This window comes from Pecten maximus, chromosome 4, assembly GCF_902652985.1.
Source record: "Pecten maximus chromosome 4, xPecMax1.1, whole genome shotgun sequence".
NCBI lineage: Eukaryota > Metazoa > Mollusca > Bivalvia > Pectinida > Pectinidae > Pecten > Pecten maximus.
In genome coordinates this window covers 2,300,515-2,318,725 of record NC_047018.1, presented here as the reverse complement: position 1 = coordinate 2,318,725, position 18,211 = coordinate 2,300,515, and the positions used below count along the sequence as shown (strand labels likewise).

The following is an 18,211-nucleotide window of genomic DNA, read 5'->3' as shown; positions in this document are numbered from 1 at the left end:
TTACATAAAAATATATGCACTATATGAATAAAAACTACCTCAAAGTACGTTTAAAAACCAGTCTGCACGATCAATTTATACAACAGTGGTATGCTGATATTGATAAATCTTCCCGTGGTAAAACATATGCAGTATTTAAACATCAATTCCAGATTGAAAAGCATTTAACTATGCTTAAACAAAAAGATAGAATAACAATATGTAAACTCATAAACAGTAATATATTTCTTCCAGTAGAGACAGGGCGATGGACCGGAACGTCTCGTCAAAATAGAATTTGTCCGCTAAGTTTTACTGGAGTTCGATAATTATTTATTTTTATGCTGAAATATACATGTAAGTCAAATTCGTGAAAAGTATATACCTAGTTATTATACATGTAACCCATCCATAAAATGATAGGATTATTATCACTATGCAATATAAGAGTATTATCAAATCTATTTATGTTCATCCAATGACTAGAAAGACATTTGAAGGTTCAAACATCAATTTGTAGAATATATGTTGTAAAAATATTGAAATGATACGTTCCAAAACAAACATGTTATAATTATCATAAGTACTATTGTTTGGTTAAATATATCATCCTGTATTGAACTGTATACTATACAAACTTTGTCAAAATGTATAAGAAATATCAGAGACGTGTACATCCCGTAATATACATGTCATAATGGTGTGCCTGAGTGATAATAAAAAGCTTGAATCTTCAAACCCTCGAGCGACGCTTCGTCTCATACCAGGTTGACCATATATGGTCAATTATGACTAGGTAAATTAAACTACCTTGGCACAGGGAAGCCCGGTTTGTTTTGCTTGACGGAGCAACATTTTTGCAGATGTGCATGTCAGTGTTTGTAAAATGTGATAAACTTTGTTGTTCATTTCACATTTGAACGTGTCTGTGGACTCTGTATGGACTAAGTTTGCACTGAGAGAGAGACTATACTTGTGACATAGATACATGCAATGCTTAATTGCTTCTGATGTGGAAATTTGATTTGAGGAATTCAAAAGTTGTCTCTGGCTTTGGACAATACCAAATTCATACACTTTAATTGTAAAAAAAATGTTGAACTATATCCAAATGCGTTAAGACATTTCAAAATCGTGTTGACAGTTATATTTTGGCCAAGACACAAGCAGAACTTAGGTTAGCAGAATAGTATATATATATATATATAAGTCTCTGGGTTATCGAACGTTAAAAATCATTTCGTTCCGCTTAGATCTGATTTACATAATTATACCAACCACTGCGATTTCGTCACCATTCGTAATGTTTTCCTAGCCTCGTTTTCGCATTGACACTAAGGACCACTGTTTGCATAACTGTCAGGGTTGATCGTAATTAGCTAGAATCTATTAGCGTTAATCAAGGCTTTAGCAACGTTTTAGCATGGGTGTTCTACGTGACGAAACGAATATATTTTCATATGAAAGTTCCGGCGACGACCTAGAGTGAGTATTTGGTGCATTTTGCAAGGTCAATCCAGGCCTACTATGGCAGTGTATGTTGTGTAACTTTATGCAAAGTGACATTCCTTATCTCATCACATCAGCTTATATTATTGAATTGGTTAAAACTTATATGCATTAGGGTCTGATATTTACAACAAAGTAAGTTTAGTTGAACCAGTCCACAACAAAGTTTAACCCTATATAATCGTCAGGTGGTTTCAGTATTTCCAACTAAGATTTATGATGCATGTTTATAATTGTACTCGCAGTCTTAATATTGTATTATGTCAATTACGAAACAAAGCCAGTGATTTTAATTATGATAAATGTATGGATCATTTCCAATGTCCACTTTTTTTGACATACAAAAATATGCATCACATCATATAACAGTTTAACCTCCATCTCAATGTTCAAAGTCTTAATAACAAAGTCGATATACTTTATACCGAACTTAACAAATACTCTATATTATCATTTACTGAGACTTGGCTAAAAGTCACTGATATCTCTCCGGAACTCAGCTTGCCTGGTTACTCTGACCCATTCTGTTACTGTAGGCCTGACCGTATTGGTGGTGGTATATCGGTCTACGTTAAAGATACGATATCTGCAAAACGAAGGCAAGATCTAGAATTACCAACCATAGAATGTGTATGGTTGGAAATAGTTCTTGGCACAGAGAAGTTTTTGTATGGTACTTTTTATAGACCTCCAAATTCTCCAATTATCACCTGGTCTCACATATCTCACTCTGTTGAACAAGCCTTTAACACGGGTATAACTAACATTGTATTTACAGGTGATTTCAACGCTAACTTGTTGGTCGAAAATCAGTCCTCTCACTTGCGAGATATGCTTATTCTCTATAACTTGTCTCAATTAGTAGAATCCTCAACATTTTTTACTGAATCCTCAAACTCACTTTTAGATATTGTGTGTGTTAGTGATAGTAGCATAATTAGTAAATGTATTGTCGGAGAGAGCTTCCTTGACCAACCGGTTAGATACCATTGTCCTACTTTCTGTTCTTTTAATATAACTAAACCGATCCAGCAAAGTTTTAAGCGTAACATTTGGCTCTTCGATGAGGGAAATTACGATTTATTTAGAGGGAAATTGAATGATTTAAACTGGAATACACTGATCGACGTTGATGATATTGATGATTCGGTCAAAAAATTTACAGACACATTGCTTGCAATTGCTAAAACATGTATACCTAACAAAATTATCACTGTACGATCTAATGAACCACCCTGGATGTCAAATGAAATCAAAAGATTAATTCGTAAACGCAAACGTGCCCACAAAAGAGCCAAACGTTCTCCAATAGATGCTCACTGGACAAGTTTCCGCCAAATTCGTAATAAATGTATCAATTCTATTAAAAAGGCTAAAGTCGCATATGTCAATAACCTCTGTGAAAACCTTCGGAAACCTTCAAATCTCAGTGTGAAGAGGTGGTGGAAAACTGTATACTCATTATTTCCTAATCGTAAAAACTCTTCAATACCCCCACTTCTTCATAATGACACTTGCATCTCTGACGATTTCGAAAAAGCTTGTTTATTCAACGATTTTTTCTGTTCCCAATCTAATATTGATGATACTAACACTGCTTTGCCTAACATTGACTATGGACATAACTATAATCTATCCAATATTAACATAACTGCTACTGATGTTAAGGATGCAATACTGAATCTTGATTGCTCTAAAGCCATTGGTCCTGATCTTGTAAATGCTAGATTACTCAAGGAATCTGCTGATATTATATGTAAACCTCTTTGTTCTTTATTTAACAAATCTCTCGAATCTGGTATCTTTCCTACAGAATGGAAGTCAGCTAATGTCACGCCTGTGCACAAAAAAGAATGTAAATCCATCTTAACTAATTATAGACCTATTTCATTACTTTCCATTATTGGTAAACTCATGGAAAGATGTGTTTATAAATATGTTTACAATTTCTTACATACTCACTCTCTACTCTCCCCTTTCCAATCTGGATTCAGGCGTTGCGATTCACCCATTAATCAACTACTTGCTATCACTCATGATATTTACTCTGCTTTAGATAATGGTAAAGAAATAAGAATGGTATTTTTTGATGTTAGTAAAGCATTCGATCGTGTTTGGCATAAGGGACTTTTATGTAAATTGTCATGTATTGGGATAAGGGGTTCTCTACTAAATTGGTTCAAAAATTATCTTCTTCATCGAAAACAAAGAGTAGTAATTAATGGTAAATTCTCTAATTGGTCAAATGTAAAAGCCGGAGTTCCCCAAGGTTCAATTCTTGGCCCGTTGTTGTTTTTAATATTCATTAACGATATTGTGGAAGACATAAGAGCTAATATAAAGTTATTTGCAGACGATACATCCTTATACGTCATTGTCGATACAGTTAGAAACACTACAGATATTTTAAATCACGATTTAAATAAGATTCATGAATGGTCATCTAAGTGGTTGGTTAAATTTAATCCTGCAAAAACTGAAACCTTATTAATATCTAAAAAGACAAATAACCCACTACATCCTCCATTAACTATGACTAATACCTTACTTACTGCTGTTACCTCACATAAACATCTTGGTTTATTTCTTTCGGAAAATGGTGGGTGGACGGTTCACATAAATTTTCTAAAATCTAAAATTTCACCCAAATTAAATATGCTACGTAGATTTAAGTTTACTTTAGATCGTGCATCACTTCAAACTCTGTATTTTTCTATGATTCGTCCAATTTTTGAATATGGAGACATAATCTGGGACAATCTCTCCAAAGCCCAATCAGACATATTAGAAGATCTTCAATTAGAAGCAGCAAGGATTGTTACTGGTGGAACTAGACTTACTAGTAGGGTAAAACTTTATCTTGAAACAGGCTGGCTTCCACTAGAACAAAGACGCAAACATCACAAGATTATCCACTTTCATAAAATAGTTCATGGTTTCCTTCCCCAGTATCTTCAAGAATTACTTCCTCATCGAAATAATAATATTCATGATCATAACACTAGATTAGGTAATAATTTCCGTCCACCTTCCGGTCGCACAAGCCTTTTCATGAAATCCTTTCTGCCATCTGTAATTAGTCTTTGGAATGCACTTCCTGATGGAATAAAAACCAGTCCCTCAATAACAAAACTAAAATATCTTCTAAACGCACAAAATCTTAAAGTCCCACCATATTTTCTTATCGGCAGTAGATTGGGTCAGATTCACCATGCAAGATTGAGGATGGAGTGCAGTTCACTAAAATATTATTTGTTTCGTAGGAATCTGGTTAATAGTCCACTTTGCTCCTACTGTCAAGTTGATGAAACTAACGAACATTTTTTATTACATTGTAGACTTTTTTCCGACCTTCGAAATCGTTCCCTCTTTGCCCTAAATCATCCTATTTCGACAGAAATATTACTTTTTGGCAGCAACAACTTAACTTTTGACGAAAATTCCTTGATTTTTAAATGTGTGCAACAATTCATTATCAGCTCCAAGAGATTCGATTAATTCCACGTTTCAACTCTGTATTTATCGTTTTCACAGTTGTATCAGCATGCAGTTCTTTTTAAATGAACAATGGTATCGGCAGTCTCCCTCTTTCTCTTTCCCTTCTCATCTTATCATTTCCCACTACCTGTCTCTTTCCAATATAGAGTTATTTCAATATTCATATTCATTCTCCCACTTTGTTACCATGCTAAATTGATGAGTCATTAACGGAGACGGATTAATATAAGTTTTTAAAAAACTTGTTTCTGAATCCATTTCATGCTGTATTTTTTTCTGATTGTGTCTACTTTTCAGGTGTTACCAATGAATGAATAAAATAAAGTTTACATTAACCTCCTAGTGTACGTAGTATGAGTGGGAAAATGCATGGCCAGACCGGGGTTTGAACCCAGGACCTCTGAACACTAGCCGGATGCTCTACCGATAGAGCTACATGGTCACCGATGATCGACGCTGTCCAGTTCTGCTACACTCTTCCCTCCCCTTTTTAAGTGTTCCACCCGAAGACTTCACAACTCACAACCCAGGTTCGGGTATCCCCTTGTCAAGTATTCTCCTTACTTGAAACAAGGTTTGGTCACAGGCACCAAATGTAGTAGGAGTTGAAAAATGCACTGCCAGACCGGGGTTCGAACCCGGGACCTCCGAACACTAGCCGGATGCTCAGCAGCTCTACCGATTGAGCTACCTGATCGCCGATGATCGACCCTGTCCAGTTCCGCTACGCTAGGATATGCAGGGTTGCCACCTCCCATGTCCTCGGTGAGAGATTCACAATATTGAAATCTTTCTTCCACGAAGACCTCTCTCACGCGACATGAGACAAAATTTCACGTTTTTCAAAAAATCATCCCTCCATATCACAGAGGGTCTAAACGGAATAGAACACCTGCTCAGGACTAAATGGGTATTTTGTATATATAGGGTAGGTGTTATCTCCTGCCCTATTTATTGTGTTTGCACCAAAATCTTAAAAATATCAAACGGTATTGGAGAATTCCATGTTTTCATGTAGAAGTGCGCTCTGGCCCTACACGAGGCAAACTCAGGCTAAAATACATATGGTAGTATTATTGAGAAAGATGACCAAATATACAATGTTATATACTCAATATCTAGATTGCCGACAATGGCAGTGTAGTGTACGATCACACAAGTATGGATGCGTAAAGTTTGTCCCAATACAAGCTTGACCAAGTGTAGACTATGCTGATTGTGGTCATGCACGGCCGAACATCAACTTCAGGACGAGGTGACATAAACACCTTCACTTAGAGAAGTCAGCTCATCACATACATTCACAACAGTATGAGAGTGAGTGAGAATGTGTTCTCTTTTATTATATATAATATCAGGTAATAACTTCTATTATTTTTCTGCTGCATAATACTTGCTATATCCATATGTTCATTAAACCAGAAATCTACAGGAAAGGATTAAATTAGTCCTTCACCCATATAGGCTGAGCCTGTTGCTGCTTGTATGAGCCATAACTCGGGGCTATGAGCTAATTAATTACATATAACACCAACATATTTATTTGATTTTTTTTTCAGAAAGTTGGAAAATGATGTTAGAGAAGAAATGTTGGTACAAAATTTGAAGCATCATAGAAAAACTTTAAACAAAAATAGATTCCAATTAAATAGCCTACAACTGGACAGTGGTAATCAAGGATCCAGTAGAAAGACAGGGGTCAAGAAGTCAAGGAGAGGTGAAAACAGTAAGTATGATAAAGAGACTTGTGTTGATCTGAATTTAGCAAACACTTTAATAAATAAGTTTTTCTGTAAAATGTTATAATGTTTTTCAGTCAAACAATATAATATATATTTATGATATAATATATTAAAAGATTTTCTATACCGGTTGTACATGTACAGGCGTTGAGCTTTTCTGTACAGGTTGTACAGATGATGAGCTTTTCTGTACAGGTTGTACAGGTGATGAGCTTTTCTGTACAGGTGATGGGCTTTTCTGTACAGTTTGTACAGGTGATGAGCTTTTCTGTACATGTTGTACAGGCGTTGTGCTTTTCTGTACAGGTTGTACAGGTGATGAGCTTTTCTGTACAGTTTGTACAGGCGTTGAGCTTTTCTGTACAGTTTGTACAGGCGTTGAGCTTTTCTGTACAGGTTGTACAGGCGTTGAGCTTTTCTGTACAGGTTGTACAGGTGTTGAGCTTTTCTGTACAGGTTGTACAGGTGACGAGCTTTTCTGTACAGTTTGTACAGGCGTTGAGCTTTTCTGTACAGGTTGTACAGGCGTTGAGCTTTTCTGTACAGTTTGTACAGGTGTTGAGCTTTTCTGTACAGTTTGTACATGTACAGATGATGAGCTTTTCTGTACCGGTAGTACAAGGCAGGACTTTCTCTAAGTGTTATTTTGCATGTTGACAATTATGTCTATAATTGTCTATAAACATTGTCAGATGGCCAACCAAAATGTGATACCAGTAAAACATCTCTTCCCTCAAGAATTTTTATAGAATACAAAACATATATTTTAAGACAAATAAAATATTAATGTCCATTTATGTGACAAAAATCATTTTCATAGACTACATACGTATACGGTAACTTTAGATTTTGTTTTGATTAAACTTTGATTATTTTTGTTTTACTAGAGTTATATGTCCATTTTCAGTGAAGTATCTGTTGAATTTGATGGAGAAGGATGATGACAGTGAGCTCAGTATGGAGGTCGGTGAACCAAGCATGTCGGTGTTTGCAGAACTCTTCATGGAACAGGAGAAAATGAAGGTTATTGAATATTGATTAATTCAAATTTTGATTGTGTTGATTTTAGAATGTTTGTTAATAAAGTTTAAATTAACGTTTAAGAAAGTGAAATAAACCGAACTTGTGACAAGTCCACAGTATTAGATTAAGATTTTTTGGTCTTTGGCAAATTTTGATAAAATCCTCATTTGTTGTCAAAATATGGAATGTCTTTGTATGAAACCAAAAGTAAATCGATTTTATAAAACTGCCTAAAAGAAGAAAATAAGTGTAAAGAATATCACTACTGCTAGATATTAAAGGAAAAATGCTTGGTATGTTTAGGTTTGGAAAGATTTTATGAATAGCTCGGAGGAAGAGCAGGGCCGAATTCTGCAGCAGGGGAATACAACAGACAATAAAGACAGATATAAAGAAAATGTTGAGGAGGAACATATGGATAGTTGGGAGGAAATACCAGATAACAGGGCTGGTACGTTGTGGTGACTATTTTTCAGGGTGATCTCCCCTGGTTGAAGGTCACTATCAAGTACCCTTGATCTTGATTCAAAGTCAGGATTACTTGAAAAGTCAACCTCATTCCAAGGCATCTTATTACCTTATTCAAATTTCATACAATTTGATTTGAATGGAGGTCGAAATCATGGTAAAAAATGTCCTTACATTGAAAAGTTGTCTAAAGTCATGCCCCTGTGTCTGGGCTGAAATCCTCCTCCACCACCAAAACAATCTCCAGTATCCGTTTATATAACAGGTATGTTACTCAACAAAGCTGTTTATGCTGTTGTGTGGAATGTATGGTATTCTGGTAACACTTTTCCTTTAGGTTTTAGTAGTAATTTAGCACCCTTTTTGTTTCCTAGTTTTGTACATTTCATTCTGATTTTGATCTAAAGCAAAATTTGGCTGCAACAAAAAGATTTTTTTGCACATTATTATCCTATTCAAAAGATTTTGAAAGGGAAATATTAAAAAAAAAATAGGAGTATGTTTTTTATATTTATAATTTTTACATTATAGGACATGAAAGCTGTACTTAGATATCAGAATTTATTTTATCAAGTAGGATAGCCAAAATTGATATTACCCATATTTGAAAAGAATTGTGATGTCCACCATTTGTTGCTTCCTAATTTACTAAAATGATTGGCTATAATTTTGCTGTGTTTCTGATTTTTGTTCATATTTTGCTGTAAATGGTATTTTAAGGATACTTCATATAGTATTGCATAATGGCCACTATGTCTCGAAGTATACACATTGTTTGATTAATTCATTTCATATGTTGTACAACTGAGTCATATTAGGATAGGTAATGGTTAGCTCTATGGGTTTGGTTTGGTTATCTCTCTTGGTAGAACTTACAATTCCACTTGGTAGGTTTTGTACAATTTTGTGACTGGTATTAAAACTTTGAATGTGTAACAGTCAGAACTAGCAATACCGATACCCAACATTGCAGCATTATAGTACATGTGACATAGAGAGGGACATATTACCCAACATTGCAGCATTATAGTACATGTGACATAGAGAGGGACATATTACCCAACATTGCAGCATTATAGTACATGTGACATAGAGAGGGACACAACATTGCAGCATTATAGTACATGTGACATAGAGAGGGACATATTACCCAACATTGCAGCATTATAGTACATGTGACATAGAGAGGGACACAACATTGCAGCATTATAGTACATGTGACATAGAGAGGGACATATTACCCAACATTGCAGCATTATAGTACATGTGACATAGAGAGGGACACAACATTGCAGCATTATAGTACATGTGACATAGAGAGGGACACAACATTGCAGCATTATAGTACATGTGACATAGAGAGGGACACAACATTGCAGCATTATAGTACATGTGACATAGAGAGGGACATGTTACCCAACATTGCAGCATTATAGTACATGTGACATAGAGAGGGACATGTTACCCAACATTGCAGCATTATAGTACATGTGACATAGAGAGGGACATATTATCCAACATTGCAGCATTATAGTACATGTGACATAGAGAGGGACACAACATTGCAGCATTATAGTACATGTGACATAGAGAGGGACATAACATTGCAGCATTATAGTACATGTGACATAGAGAGGGACACAACATTGCAGCATTATAGTACATGTGACATAGAGAGGGACATGTTACCCAACATTGCAGCATTATAGTACATGTGACATAGAGAGGGACATGTTACCCAACATTGCAGCATTATAGTACATGTGACATAGAGAGGGACATATTACCCAACATTGCAGCATTATAGTACATGTGACATAGAGAGGGACACAACATTGCAGCATTATTGTACATGTGACATAGAGAGGGACATGTTACCCAACATTGCAGCATTATAGTACATGTGACATAGAGAGGGACATGTTACCCAACATTGCAGCATTATAGTACATGTGACATAGAGAGGGACACAACATTGCAGCATTATAGTACATGTGACATAGAGAGGGACATATTACCCAACATTGCAGCATTATAGTACATGTGACATAGAGAGGGACACAACATTGCAGCATTATAGTACATGTGACATAGAGAGGGACACAACATTGCAGCATTATAGTACATGTGACATAGAGAGGGACATATTACCCAACATTGCAGCATTATAGTACATGTGACATAGAGAGGGACACAACATTGCAGCATTATAGTACATGTGACATAGAGAGGGACATAACATTGCAGCATTATAGTACATGTGACATAGAGAGGGACACAACATTGCAGCATTATAGTACATGTGACATAGAGAGGGACATGTTACCCAACATTGCAGCATTATAGTACATGTGACATAGAGAGGGACATGTTACCCAACATTGCAGCATTATAGTACATGTGACATAGAGAGGGACATATTACCCAACATTGCAGCATTATAGTACATGTGACATAGAGAGGGACACAACATTGCAGCATTATTGTACATGTGACATAGAGAGGGACATGTTACCCAACATTGCAGCATTATAGTACATGTGACATAGAGAGGGACATGTTACCCAACATTGCAGCATTATAGTACATGTGACATAGAGAGGGACACAACATTGCAGCATTATAGTACATGTGACATAGAGAGGGACATATTACCCAACATTGCAGCATTATAGTACATGTGACATAGAGAGGGACACAACATTGCAGCATTATAGTACATGTGACATAGAGAGGGACACAACATTGCAGCATTATAGTACATGTGACATAGAGAGGGACATATTACCCAACATTGCAGCATTATAGTACATGTGACATAGAGAGGGACATGTTACCCAACATTGCAGCATTATAGTACATGTGACATAGAGAGGGACACAACATTGCAGCATTATAGTACATGTGACATAGAGAGGGACACAACATTGCAGCATTATAGTACATGTGACATAGAGAGGGACATGTTACCCAACATTGCAGCATTATAGTACATGTGACATAGAGAGGGACATATTACCCAACATTGCAGCATTATAGTACATGTGACATAGAGAGGGACATGTTACCCAACATTGCAGCATTATAGTACATGTGACATAGAGAGGGACATGTTACCCAACATTGCAGCATTATAGTACATGTGACATAGAGAGGGACACAACATTGCAGCATTATAGTACATGTGACATAGAGAGGGACACAACATTGCAGCATTATAGTACATGTGACATAGAGAGGGACATGTTATATGAAGCTAAATATTCAGACAAATGTCTTGTTATCCAAACATGAACTTTTTGATATTTTAAGACTGGTCAATTTAGCTGAATTGCCAATTATTTGTATTTTTCAGTTCACCCAGCCTATACTGCAGAAGAGTGCTATCAAAGACTTGATAGGAACATCAAACTGTTTTTTAAACGCCGCAATATTCCTATGGTAGGTATATCCATCTTATTCCATAGTTCAATTTATCATATATAGGTAAGTACAAAGAATTTTGACCCCCCCCCCCCCCTTTTTTTTTTGCTGCCAAGAAACTTGAATGTACTAGTTGCTCCATGCAACATATCCAAAATGTTTGAACCAGAGTTGTTTGTGAAAAAGGAATGAACAAAACTGTATGAAGGGATCGGATATCCCATTCAAGAAAGCTTAGACCTTGATATTTAGTTAAACAAATACAAGTAACAGAATTCTAAACTAAGGAAGTCAATAAGCAAATATGTTTACGGAGACTGAGGATCAGGTAAATTGGGGAAAATACCTTTACCAATATCCTGATTTCATGGACTAAGGGGAGACAACCCATTGTAATTCAGTAAAACTTTCTTAAGACGAACCTGCTTGATACGAATTTCTGCTTGATACAAAGTAAATTCAAATCCCCGGTTTTGGCTCAAAAAACAAGTCAAAATTACAGATTGGTTTAAAAAGATGTAAGCTTAAGAAATAGAATGAGTTAGAAAAAAAAAACATGTCTATTTATGAAATAAAATATTTGTAACGTGCAGTCGTCTTTGGTTGTGTTTATGGACTAACATACGTGGAATCGGGATGGAACTAAGCTTACATATGTATAATGTAGGCCTATATGACTTTAACGTTTAGTTTCAGAAACTCTATAACGAATTTCTGTTATAACGAATTATTTCTCCTGGTCCCATGGAATTCGTTATAGCAAGGTTTTACTGTATATAGATCTCGCACAACTAATTCAGCTAATGAGCTGGTGTTTCACTCGCACCAAGTCCCCGAAGGAAATGTGTTTCTTGCATTTGTTGCTATTTCCTGAGTAACTAACATGAAATGGGTACTATCTATATACATGTACAAGAATAAAAGGTAGGGTCTTGAGATTTTGAAAATCAAAAATATACCCTCCTGGTATAAATAGAATGACATAGGATTCCATGTGTAAAAAGGCGGGAAATCCCCAGGTGGGTGTTCCCCTGTCCACTGTAAATATCAGGTTTACTGTCTTCCAAGTACTGGTGTGCTCTTATATGCTATTAAACCTATCCAATAACATCATTTTTCAAGTAGGGAAATCTTCAAAGTTTTATTTGATACAAATTTCACAACACATGAGTGATTGAGGGGATGGAGTCACTGGTTATAACATATAGTGAAACAATTAGTTGTGAGACCTATATGATGATTTGACCTTTGGTCATTGTGCTTTATCTGTCCTCGTCTGGCGTCCTCCACTGTCAGCCATCTGCTTTGCATAAACTTTTCATATTTGAATCTTCTTCTCAAATTCCAACAGTCGGACTGAGCTCTAACTTTCCTAAATGGTCCGGAGATAGTCCTGATTGTTGCTATTTTTCGGGTCTATCTGAAATCCAAGATGGCCACCATGACAGCCATCTTGAAAAACACATTTTAAACTTCTTCTCCAGTTGCACTGGTGCCATTGAGCTGGAAATTGGTGAGGATGTTAAGGAATGAGAGCCAACAAAGTGTTGTTATTTTTCGGCCTCGTAAAAATTTGACATGGCAGCCATGGCAGGCATTTTGCAACATGATTGCACAATCATTTTTTTCCTGTTCTGTTTTCCTATTTCAAACTTCTACTCAAGTTCCACCAGTGGGATTCAGCTCTGACTTACCTGAGATGGTCCTGATCAAATGTTGTTATTATTTGGGTCGGTCTGAAATCCATGAAGGCGGCCATGGCCAACAGTGCCACTACACTTGCTACAGAGTATGTATACTACAATAGTATAAGGGTCTTTAGGGTAAGATGACCGTTAAGGTCCATGGACCTCTTGTTTCCCATAGTTTAGTTAGAGGAAATTTCATATAGTGAATGGCTACCTTCGTAACATAACTTTGTTACAGCAATGCCTTAATTGAACAAAATTGTAATAAAATGGGTGCTTAAGTTTGAAATATGCAATCAGTGATATTGTTTTATTCTGTGTTTATAGGATACTCAACTATCAGTGATATTGTTTTATTCTGTGTGTAGGGGATACTCAACTATCAGTGATATTGTTTTATTTTGTGTTTAGAGGATACTCAACTATCAGTGATATTGTTTTATTTTGTGTGTAGGGGATACTCAACTATCAGTGATATTGTTTTATTCTGTGTGTAGGGGATACTCAACTATCAGTGATATTGTTTTATTCTGTGTTTATAGGATACTCAACTATCAGTGATATTGTTTTATTTTGTGTTTATAGGATACTCAACTATCAGTGATATTGTTTTATTCTGTGTGTAGGGGATACTCAACTATCAGTGATATTGTTTTATTCTGTGTGTAGGGGATACTCAACTATCAGTGATATTGTTTTATTTTGTGTTTATAGGATACTCAACTATCTGATATTGTTTTATTTTGTGTTTATAGGATACTCAACTATCAGTGATATTGTTTTATTCTGTGTTTAGAGGATACTCAACTATCAGTGATATTGTTTTATTTTGTGTGTAGGGGATACTCAACTATCAGTGATATTATTTTATTCTGTGTGTAGGGGATACTCAACTATCAGTGATATTGTTTTATTCTGTGTGTAGGGGATACTCAACTATCAGTGATATTGTTTTATTTTGTGTGTAGGGGATACTCAACTATCAGTGATATTGTTTTATTTTGTGTGTAGGGGATACTCAACTATCAGTGATATTGTTTTATTCTGTGTGTAGGGGATACTCAACTATCAGTGATATTGTTTTATTTTGTGTGTAGGGGATACTCAACTATCAGTGATATTATTTTATTCTGTGTGTAGGGGATACTCAACTATCAGTGATATTATTTTATTCTGTGTGTAGGGGATACTCAACTATCAGTGATATTGTTTTATTCTGTGTGTAGGGGATACTCAACTATCAGTGATATTGTTTTATTCTGTGTGTAGGGGATACTCAACTTTCAGTGATATTATTTTATTTTGTGTGTAGGGGATACTCAACTATCAGTGATATTGTTTTATTGTGTTTTAGGGGATACTCAACTATCAGTGATATTGTTTTATTCTGTGTGTAGGGGATACTCAACTTTCAGTGATATTATTTTATTTTGTGTGTAGGGGATACTCAACTATCAGTGATATTATTTTATTTCGTGTGTAGGGGATACTCAACTATCAGTGATATTGTTTTATTTTGTGTGTAGGGGATACTCAACTATCAGTGATATTGTTTTATTTTGTGTGTAGGGGATACTCAACAACTTGGAGCAGGATTTGATATCATTCTTCAAGGATTGGCCAGGGTCAGTTTATGTATCCAAGCTTACATCAAGTTTTGAGAGAATGCTCCTCCATGCCACCTGTCAGTACCTCAACCTCTCCTCAACAAGTAAGTAACAGAACTGACAGGTCAATGTTCCTCTACAAGTAAGTAACAGAACTGACAGGTCAATGTTCCTCTACAAGTAAGTAACAGAACTGACAGGTCAATGTTCCTCTACAAGTAAGTAATGGTTCTGATGGGTCATTGTTACTCTACAAGTAAGTAACGGTTCTGATGGGTCATTGTTACTCTACAAGTAAGTAACAGAACTGACAGGCCATTGTTCCTTTACAAGTAAGTAACAGAACTGACAGGTCATTGTTCCTCAACAAGTAAGTAACAGAACTAACAGGTCATTTTTCCTTTACAAGTAAGTAACAGAACTGACAGGTCATTGTTCCTCTACAAGTAAGTAACAGAACTGACAGGTCATTGTTCCTCTACAAGTAAGTACTGGTTCTTATGGGCCATTGTTCCTCTACAAGTAAGTAACAGAACTGACAGGTCATTGTTCCTCTACAAGTAAGTAATGGTTCTTACGGGCCATTGTTCCTCTACAAGTAATGGTTCTTACGGGCCATTGTTCCTCTACAAGTAATGGTTCTGACGGGCCATTGTTCCTCTACAAGTAAGTATTGGTTCTTATGGGCCATTGTTCCTCTACAAGTAAGTAACAGATCTGATTGGCCATTGTTCTTCAAAATGATCTTGTGATCAAAACACTGGTTATGTACATCTTCAAGCTTTAAAGTGTCAGGGTTGTTGGAATGAATTTTTTTTTATGGTTTGGAAGTTTTTTTCTTCCTTCAAAACAGTCTTCTTGACTTGTGCAGATTCCCCAATAGTGACTTACAAGACTATTTTTCTCTATATGCCATATTGGTTTAGTATTATTCACAACAACCATACATATGTAAAGTTTACTCCAGTCAAACCAAAGCTGTTATGTGTATAGACACTTTGCATAACAGCATGGTTATTTTGTGCAATATATGTGATACAAGTGAGATAATTGTGGCCCCCTGAAACATGAACTTTCGCATGTTTTGTGGAAATGAACAAACAGCTTAACAAATTACATGTCATCAGTAAGGCCCATGGCTAGCCATGATACATGCTAAAAATTGATCATGTAACTTTTGTTAGATTGCACCATAGTGATATATAGACTTGTCTAACATCACTGTTTTGACTGGATTTGCTATTTAATTTAGATGACCCTTAAAGTGCATTTTCTAAGATCTAGTTACTTTTGGAAATGAGTGTGAAACTAGCCCGTAGTGTTAATTTTGACTATAGTGTAAAATTAGTTTTATATCCTAGAAAGAACGTTTGTTTACATCTGTATGCTGTAGTTTTGTATTCATGATTTGGCTAATCTCAACGTCTTTATCTTTCAAACCTGATACTATGATACTATAATATGAACTACCTGAAAGTGAGAAAGAAATGTCACAATTATTAAGAGTTCGTTAAAAACACCTGTTAACCTACAAACTCTTTTCTTCCTAGGTTTTGATGATGGTAACTGTCGACAGACCCACGTGGAGAACAAATTGTCATCGTTCTCTCCTCCATCTGTACTCCTCAGCAGCTACCTACAGAAAGCAGCACTGTCATGACAACTCTCACTACTCTGTATAACTTCTCCACATCTGCCATATAGGTGGTGAAAAAATCCGTGCTTTGCTAATGATCAATGTTAATCATAGAGAGACCCACTGTTTATGATGCTGTAAATCTGAAGTAAAATTCTGTTTCTTTATTTATCAATACCTTGAATTTTCAACATGCAAGTTGGAAAAGTTTTGATTAAATTTTGTTGGGAAATATGTATTTGAATTAAAAAAAAAAAAGAATCATAAATTAACAATAGCTCTAAAAGTTCTTAAATCTATTTTTTTTTCTTGATACCTGAGAAATAGATGTTTTATAAAGAAATGAAGAAATACAATATTTATTTTAAATTAAAGTGAATGCAGTATCATTAAAAATAAAAAATATTTTTTTTTTTTGTATTGTTTAAAAATAAAAATGTTGATGATTTTATGTTATACACAAGGATGTGTACACAAATATTAAACTACTTTCATCAGATTGTAACAAATATGTTTTATAGGAATGTTGTGTTTCTAAAGAATGAAGCTTCTTACAAAGTTTTCCATCTGCTTCCTAACCAAATAAAATTATCCAATACCACTAAGAAATAAAATTGCAATTGAGTTAGTAAAAAAAAAACCATGACAATATGCAATAGAAAAAAAGTGCTGTAAATACCAGATACCAGTAGGTTGTATTTTGATAGCTTACCAAGCATATTTTTACTTATAATTATAATTTACACCTATGTGGTACATGTGTTGTAAATTGACACACTGCCAGTTGAAGAATGGTCAGTATGTTTTACTTTTAGATATCAAATATTGTTCAATGCCTCTTATTACCATAGGAACATAGCAGCATTGTATTATGATATATTTATTTCATTTTTGAAACAAATATTCGTCTGATTTTTAAATGTAAATGTAAAATTTCATACTTTTAGCAAAAAAGTGAATATTGGTCATTTGAATATGGAATGCTTTTCTTTTTGTGGTAATCTTAGACTTGACCTGGATTCTGTTTACAGACCTAGCTGGGGATGTCCCTATTCAACATCGAGGTTCATTTATAGATTTTGACTCCCATACAGAAATATGATGCTGTGACTCTGAAAATTGTGAAGTTACAACCTTTATAGTAAAAGATTTAAAGATCTGAACAGAAAGTCAGTTTCAGACAAATCAAAATTCAGATCCTTTGTTGTTTCAAATAAGCTGTACATGTGGCTGTATGTTTGGTGCATTTTGGGAGGAGTTATCTCCCTTACAAGATTTCAGAATTCCATATGTATATAACAAAGTGTACATTTGGATAAGATATTTATAAATTATTTGGAATGAATGAATCTCTACAAATGCTAATACTGTTAAAACAAATTTTAAACTCTTTACATTACATATGTTCAAGTATTTGCAGAAAATATGTGCATGAAATAGTTTAAATTCTAATGAAAAAAAAAGATTTAGACAAGACATTCTGATATTACATCATACAACTGATTATAATCAGCCCACCTCCATTTGTTATGTTTAACTTATTGTTATTTTCAGATATATTTAATAAATATCCTACATATTTGATGTAGATAATAAACAAAGATACAATCTATGATGGATATAATAAATATATCAAAA

The 18,211-nt window shown here is 35.1% G+C and overlaps 1 protein-coding gene across 1 annotated transcript; it reads left to right on the top strand.

Moving 5' to 3' along the window:
* Nucleotides 1-1,317: 1,317 nt before the first annotated feature.
* LOC117324960 (R3H domain-containing protein 4-like) lies at nt 1,318-18,211 on the top strand. Its single transcript, XM_033880805.1, has 7 exons — nt 1,318-1,464; nt 6,546-6,712; nt 7,636-7,751; nt 8,055-8,202; nt 11,575-11,660; nt 14,900-15,041; nt 16,488-18,211. Exons 1-7 carry the CDS (start codon nt 1,403-1,405, stop codon nt 16,595-16,597), a joined length of 831 nt encoding a protein of 276 aa, XP_033736696.1. The 5' UTR covers nt 1,318-1,402; the 3' UTR covers nt 16,598-18,211.